Raw genomic sequence first — 8,953 nt, forward strand, 5'->3', positions numbered from 1 at the left:
GCATTAGTTGGGTCGTTGTTTACAGAAAGTATACATGTGTCGTCAGCGTATGTTGTTAGCACTGTGTTAGGGTGGGTTGGGATGTCAGCTGTATAAACCGTATGAGGTATGGGACCTAAGATACTACCTTGGGGAACACCGGTGGACTCCAATTATTTAAAAAAAATTTGCAAGCTATTGTGCCCAGGTCAACAATTACGAGTAAAATTACCCTATTTTATCACAATTTCATTAATTTTTAAAACTTTTAATTTTAGATCCACTTACATTATCAACTCACAAAAAGGGCCGCCCATAGCTCAGTGGTTAAGACTCAGTCTTAACAATTTGATGTCTATTGGCGGTGCCGGTTCGAATCCTGCCTGGGACGTCAACTTTTTTCATTGAGTGGTGGTCCCACAAAATGAAGAACTTTGACCCCCCAGCCATGGTTAGGCACAGTATAGGACTCCAAAAAAGGGGAAAAAACAAAAAAAACCCATAAACAAAAATCAGTTTAATCTAAAATTAAAAGTTTTAAAAATTAATGAAATTTTGACAAAATGGGATAATTTGACTTGTAATTAATAACTTATTGGTAGAATATATATAGCCTGCAAAAAATTTTTAGTGAGGTGTAAATTTATAATAAAGATTTTCCATGAGGATGGCCGATTAGGCCGAAACGTTGGACTGTTGTTATAATAGTGTTAAGACTTAACACGGGTATCGTTTGATTTGTTAAAAAAATAAATACCAGTCTCATGAAATTTAAAATATTATATGTAAATTAATTATAATGTTATAATAATATTATTATTAATTATAATAAAAAAATGTCCATTAAGTCTCATCTTGTTTTTTCTTAATTATCCTACTTCTAGGTTTCGGCCCTTACGGTTGTTCTAAAGGATAACCATTAATTAACAATTTCAATTACACTCAAATTACAAATTACTATATTAAAAATTATACTCTATTGTTCTAAATATCACTGCTACAATGTTGTAAAAAAAATTGCAGGCTATTGTACCTTTGTCAGATTATATTTTATTCTATAAACCTATAAGCCACAATCAAATTATAGAAAACACTATTTCTTATCTTGCTAATTCACTTTTTCTAATATTATTGTATTTTTACTTTCTAATATAACCTTGTCACTCCCTTCATCAACAATGAATTGTTTAAACCTGTTATGATATGTTGTTATGAGAATATGCCAAACCTTATATGTGATGTAATATAAGGTTTGGCATATTCTCATGTATTTCCAATTTTATTTTAGTTTACGTATTTAATAATTTTAGTACAAAAAATTTAACCATATATTATTTATCACATACATATTTATAAATTCTTCTTTAAATTTCAGCATATTGAAGGTTTAAATTTTTGGTGTCTGAATTTAAATATACTGCAGGATTAAATACTTTGCATCTAAGTTTGTCATGCACTCATTTTATTTATTTATTATTATTACTATTATTTTTTTTATGAATTCGAGAAAAAAATACAAATTAGAAATGTTTGTCTAATATTCAGTACTAAATCAAACATTTTGATCTGTGTGAGCTTATTTATTTTTATTTTTCTTCTGAAGTTGCTTCTCAGTTATCATTATATTGTAAAAAGATAGTCCGGGTGGCGATCAATAAATACACCAAAATAGTAGAAAATAATATTTTTTTTTAAACCAAAGTTTTGGCCCACTTTGCAGGGCCTCTTCGATTGAAACTAGGATGACAACTGGCCATAAACGCTTAATTGATAAAAAGGAACAAATGATTCTTTCTTCTTAAATTCAGATGGTCAGTTTTCATTTTTGTTTCAATCGAACAACACTGCAAAGTGGGGCGAAACGTGGGTTAACAATAATTAGTTTTATAATAATATTTTGGTACCTTTATTGACCGCAACCCGGAGTATCTTCCTAGAAACCTAAATTCATATGGCCAAATATCTTCTTGCAATAGTTATTATTATAATATTAATAATAATTTAATAATAATATTATAGTTTACCTGAAGCGAGCACAGTTAAATGGTATTCGGTCGTCAGCCCTTGGGTCATCCAATCCGTCTGGTTTGTCATTCAACCAACAATTAGCATAATTGTTACAAGGTTCTCCAAAAAGGGATAGCTCTGGATGTTCCTGAAATTAAAATGCATTTTAAAAATCGATGACTCAGGAAATTATTTAAATTTGGTTTTTAAAACTAAAAATAATTTTTTTAAATCCATCACGAATGTTCTGAAACCAATCGAGATTTATATTGTAGGAAGATAGTCCAGATGGCGGTCAATAAATGTATAAAAATTCCTATTCAGAACATTATTTATTGATAAATATTATAATCTGCCATTGTTGGGCAATAGGTAATAGTGATAACTGATCACATTCATACTAAAATAAAAAAAAGTAATAATCCAAAAATAAATAATATAAAATAAAATTAATAAGTAAATGAAAAAAAATTCATAAAAAGAAAAAAAGTCTCTATAAATATTTATAAACAAAATAATAAAAATCCAAATATGTACATTAAAAGAAAAAAATGATAATATTTATAATAATAAAATAATAAATAAGTCACATTTCTACTTTTATATACAATATTTACACTATCGATTATTATATTACAAGAGCCCAGGAGGGGAAAAAAGGCAGTTATTCCACCCCAATTTTTAATTACTTTAATGAAAACTATGTATAATTACTAGCCAAAATTGATGAGTCTGCCAAGTATTGGTAGGGGGAATAAAAAATGGTGGATGTTTCAAAGCGGTAAAAAAAAATTGTTTTTCATTCTGATTTCTATCTTAAAAAGTAGGAACAACACAAGAAAACCTAAGACAACGTCATTTAAAGAATATTAAATTTGCTAATATGAGCCCTAATAGAGTTATTTACGTTAAATATTTTTCGAGACATAGCTTTTTAAAAAGCCGCATTTAAAAAAAAAACTGTAAGATCAGTAGTTAGTTAATTTATTTTGAGAATTCTATATCTTAGGAACTATGTGACATACAGTTGTCTATTAGCACTTTAATGTTAAAAGCTAGTTTAATGTACTATAAAGAAGTTCATGACCTTTACCTTTGTAGGAATAGTAGTTTTCATGATATTTGTTAAAATAAATTGATTTATAGTTGTTCCGACAAATTTTCATTTGCCAAATTTATATTCATAGGTGAATATCATAAAAACTACTACACCTACGAAGATAAGTGTCATTAACTACTTTATAGTTAAATTTAGCAAGTTAAATTTCCTTTATTTTCAGTGTTGGGAGACATATGTGCGTTTTATAGATCTCGAGATATATTTTTCAAAAATCCAACATTTTATACGAACAACTCGAAATTAACATTTTGTGAGTTTATTTTGTCAAATATCATAAAAACTACTACTCCTAAAAAGATAAACATAATTAAATATTTTGTAGTAAATTTAACTAGCTTTTTTAATTTGAGTGCTGGCAGACATATGTACGTCTAATGGTTTCTGAAATGGAGTTTTTCATAAATCAAAATTATTGCCCGAACAACTATAAATCAATTTACTACTACTAATCTTACAACTACTAATCTTTCAGTAGATTTTTAAAAAATTTTGCTTTTTAAAAAGCTATATCTCGAGAACTATTGGACGTAAATAGCTCTTTTGGGGCTAATATTTCAGAAAATTGACTCTTCTTTAAATATTGGTCTCTTAGATTTTCTAGTGTTGTTGGTAGTTTTTAAGATATAGAGCTCCGAATGAAAAATTAATGTTTTTTTAAGGTTTTGAAACAGCCGCCTTTTTTTATTTCCTATACTTGGCAGACCCTTCAGTTTTGACTATTAATTATACATAGTTTTCATTTAAGTAATCAAAAATTGGGCTAAGATAACTGCCTTTTTTTCTTCCCGGCTCTTGTGGCACTATAAGTGGAGGCTGAGTAAGTACGCTAAAGCCACAAACACTTAACTTGAGTGGAGAATCTGACCACTGCCAGAACTTCAACTGTCCATTATTATTTTACAATAAGTCTCTTGGCCACTGCAGTTTCTACCTTCGAGGTATATGGTGGGGATGGATGGAAGTGGATATGAATTGAACCAAAGGATTAGGATGATTAGAAAGATTTATATGGAATTTTGAGAATTTAATTGGTATTAGGTTAAGGACATAAGGATATGAAGGTCATGGTAAATTAGGTAAATGGTAAATGGTAAATGGTATCAAATTAGTAAGGGAGGGGCATAAAAAAAAAAATATCAAAATAACGTTTCGCTCCACATTGCAGGGCTTCGTCAGGGTTGTCAGAATGAAACAATGATGACAATACGTATTATCAAATTTATCCGGTTAACTATCTTCTACCAATATCAATCGAGATTTATTTTACCTAAATTAACTCGATAAGAAATACATATAGGTGGCTGTGGTAAATAATAATTAATGATGAATGTAGCAGTTAGTCGATAAACAGTGAAAGTTTGTTCCCTAACCGTATTTGAAATCTCTTGTCATAAATCCTAAAATTTTATACTGTGACTAGACTAGTAGGTTTCAAAAGAAATTGTCTTTTTACTAATGCTAAGTATGCGGCAATCCAATGCAGTTGGAAAGCACAACATTTTTAATATTGTTTTTGTCTCCCATTACATCAGGATTTTACAAATGGGTTTTATAACCTAAAAAAATATGGCGACTTTCATAATTGAAATACTTAAAGTAGCTCGATCTAAATACAATAAATCCAAATTCTTAATCTGTGCAAGGGAAGAGGTGTCGAAATGCTGTCATGTATTGTAAAAAATACATGGATATTTTTACCAAAAAATGTATACCCTGATAATAATAGCAAGTGAACTAATACCTTTTAGGGCAGCCTAGAATATTATCGTATCATTGTATTTCTGTTGTAAGTTCCAATTCGCCTGTGACGGATAATTATCTATTTGTTACTGTAGACTAGAGTCCTTTGGGTTTGGGAGCCCTCCCATCACTGGGTACTATTTATTGGGGAAATATCTTAGTGGTCGAGCATAATTCTGACTAAGTTACCTCCTTGCGCAACTGTTGGTCTAGTAACAGTACTTCCTTAGAAAGTATTGCAATCCTGATCCTTCATAGATTGCATGGATAAAGACTTTATACACAAAATATGCTTATTAATAAATTTTTCTTGACTGTTAATAATTTTTGAAAAATGCTATATTATCAGTACAATTACAGATTCGTTTTTAGTTAATATAATAGTGGCCCGTCCGTAGATAAGGTGGTTGAGACGCAGGTCTTAGCCACCTGGGAACTTTAGTAGCGCCGGTTCGAATCCGGCCTGGAGGTATTGAATTTTTACATTACTGTACGGTCCCACGTAATGAAAGCTTGAACTCAATGACTTGAAGGGGGACCATAAAAAAAAGAAAAGATATATAATCAATAGCGTTACTAATGTTTTTCTATGGTGATCAGATTAGATTTTTTTATATTAAATGCTGATTTCTAATTACCAACTTAATATTTTCACATTTAAAAAAATAAAAATGTTTCATCAAATGTTCATCACCGGCCGAACAGCAGGGGCCTTTCAATTGGGTTTTTCTGACAAACTAATATTAATTTCAAATAAATATTAATATTTAAATATAACTAATTTTGTAGAAGTCATAATTATAAAGAATTTAAATGTGTTTTTCAAATCAAAATGTTGACTAGAAAATAAATTTGGAAAGAAATATAATATATCATATAATTCCTTTCACTTAGTTATATATAGAATATATGCCAAGGGAAAGTATCACGATCACGAAGAATTTTGAATTGGGGTGGGACAACTGCCTTTTTTCTTCTCTTGGGGTCTTGTACTATAAGGTATAGAAAAGTAAATAATATCACACAAGTATGTGATAATATCTCAATAAACATAATACAGCAGTAACGTGAAATGGTTTTAATCAGCGACAGTCTTTTCAAACTGTGAAAGTTACATTTTTTTTTTTTTTGTTCTATTCATTAGTATCTGAGTCAAGGTATTCGAACTATCTGTCGAAAGTTCTTAATTATATAACGAGGAATAACAATAGCTTATATACAATACATTTTAGATAAAATAGTCCTACACGTAAAGACTTTTACATGAATACCCTATAGGCCACGAACTAAAGATAAGTAATTAAAATGAGTTTTTTATTTTGCCATGAAAGCTCTCAGCTGAAGGAGACAAGAAGCCACCCCTGAACCCATTTTAATCTCTACCTGACGCCCCGCCCTTCATCAACATAATCAACCCCTATGGCTGCTATTGAAAGCGATGTTTTTCTATTGTCATTAAAATGAAAATTTCATAAGAAATTAGTTTTTAATGGAAGTATATGTCAATCACATTAGCTAAAAGAAAATAGAGTTAAATGTTTTTAATATTTTGTACAGATTTACCTAGCAGTAAATTCACGACGATTAATGAATTCTCAATTATCACGTTAACCTTCAAATCTGGCGGTAAATTTTACCGGCCGATGATATCCGGTTAAACTGATATTTAGAGCTAATCTACTTACACACATTGTATCCCATTATTTTATACTTCACTTTTCCTTTGTTTTTTGTTATTAAGATTTCTTTTCCCCCTATTATGTATATTACCATTTATTGTTCACCTAATTTAAATACTTTTTTACTTTGTTTACTTCACAAATTATTTTCGTTATTGTGGCATACTGCCATCCCCACTCCTCCCAATACAAACTGTCACTTTATCTTTGACTGCCGTCAAAACAGGTATGCATTCTGTCTCATCATTTGATTTGTATTTTTTTTCTTTTTTCATCTCTTTATTTGTACTTTCTTTAATATTTCTTCTCTTATCTATCCGTTACTATTACCCTTTTCATTTACTATTTACAACCTTTAATTTTTCTTATTATATCTTACTTTTCATTTTATACCCCTGTTATTTTACACTTATGTTTTTTCTTTTTTCCTTTTTGTAACTATAGTGTTTGTATCTTTTTTAGCCTTGACGAACCCCTGCAGCGTGGGGCGAAACGTTGGCTCAATAAAATAGTATAATTATCTACTATTTGCTTTTTTTTTTACCGCACCCGGACCATATTCCATTCATCTATTTTTAAGTAGGCAATCTTTTATCTAGCACAGATGTATTGTATTATTCCGTTTCTTTCCAAATTCAATAAAATGAATTTGCTCGAGATAGACGATTCGCTCCTTTTCTCCTCTCCGCATTCCTATAGCTCCTCTGTCCACATCCGCTGGGGGACACTCCAGGATGTCTACTCACTCATGGTTAAATTGTTCTAATTAGTTAGAGTGAAGAATAAAAGATTGCTTCTAGCAAAAGGAAATGGGTCTCTCATCTACAAGTTTCATCTTCTCACCACAGAGGGCGCTAGAGGCGATCCACCACTGGCCAAAAGAAGCGCTGGCAATGCCTATATTGTAGGAGGCTCATCCATTCTCATCAGACTTTCGGTTACCTTAAGTTATCCGTGACAACAGGCGACGAAGACATTAAAGATACTCTAGCAATAATGAAAAATCAGTTATTTCATCCTGGACCCAATAATTTTTTAGTGATCGAATGAAGATTTTTTCCAAATATTTTGAATGTCAAAAGTGGCTGTTGAACCAATTTTAAATTTAATTGAACCCACAATTTCTAACATTAGCTACAGGAATTACAGTGTTGACGCAGAGCTAAGATAAGAGATAACATTGCGGTAACTACCTGTGCCCCAAGAATTTAATTTATTGTAGCCTTAATATTTTCTTAAATTACAAGAGGACTTTAATTTGTTCATTTAATAGAAACAACGTAAAAATAGAAAACAACGTAATAACTATATATAAGTATAACTTCAAACAATATTTCATAATTGGAGACAACACAAACGAACTACCGACAGTTATCTCAGTTTCAGGTAACCTTAGTAACCTGGTTAATATAACTGTAGACCAGAAACAGGTCGCTAAGTTACCAGAGATTTACTAAACTCTCGGATTGATCTAAGTTATACAAATCTTAGTTTTACTGGAGATTGATGTAAACAGACCTTAATAGAACAAGTTCTAACCAAATGTATATTTATAAACTGAAGTCATTAATATAAATCTATCGCTCTTTAAATTATGCAAAAACTTTATATTATTGAAATGTTAGTTTTACTGATTGGGAATAATTTCGGACATGATGAACACTCATGTGTTGAAATGCAGGAACTCTACAGAAAAATATCTTGTTTTTTTTTTCTTCTGCGTGAGATGACATGGTCAGAATCACGTTCAACCGTCAGATACCCGATGGAAAGTGCCCACCTCATGAGGCTGGGGCAATCTCGGAGGAGTCCTCAACAGATTCAGAAATGCACTAAAATAGAAAATAATTATCTGTCACAGTTGGATTCGAACCCAGATCCTTTGAGTTAGTAGCGCGGTGCCTTCCATAGAGCTACCATCTCCTAAACAGTATTTTTAAAAGTATACAATTAAAAGCCCATTTTTAAATCAATCATTAATTTATAAACCCAATAAATTGACATAAATGCTTATCAACATGGCAATATATGAGACATTGAGGTACTGATGGATGACTTGATTCATGACAAAGGAGTATTAAGGATTTTGGACTGTAAGGATTGGATACGAGAGGAAGTTTAGACTGTTTGTCCAGTAAGTGCTGTAATAGTTGAAATCAACGAGCAGTTTCCTGTCTTTTCAGCCTTGTGTGAGGATTACAGTTAGTCGTTTGTCCAAATGAAGCCCAAGTTATATTCGATTAGTCCAAGATCTGTTCGACAAAGGTAAGATGAACATTATTAAAGGAGACTGTAGGGCAGGCGGTTAAGTTTGTGTTAATAATAAAATAAACCACTCTCAAACAATCAATACATTAGATAGTAATATAGTATTTATTTCCTTTAAAAAATATATATATATATTTTGTATTTATTTTTTTATTTATGT

General features: G+C 30.7%; 1 protein-coding gene across 1 annotated transcript in view; it reads right to left on the reverse strand.

The window, feature by feature from the left end:
- The window catches only part of LOC106679372 (uncharacterized), a gene marked incomplete at its 3' end in the record, with an annotated part of 135,074 nt that overhangs the window by 60,754 nt on the left and 65,367 nt on the right, over positions 1–8,953 (reverse strand). The window contains 1 exon segment of the mRNA XM_014418489.2: positions 2,004–2,134. Within this exon segment, the coding sequence (XP_014273975.1) occupies positions 2,004–2,134 (131 nt within the window).

Source organism: Halyomorpha halys, unplaced genomic scaffold (assembly GCF_000696795.3).
Source record: "Halyomorpha halys isolate HHAL.00 unplaced genomic scaffold, Hhal_1.1 Scaffold199.1, whole genome shotgun sequence".
NCBI classification, from domain to species: Eukaryota; Metazoa; Arthropoda; class Insecta; order Hemiptera; family Pentatomidae; genus Halyomorpha; species Halyomorpha halys.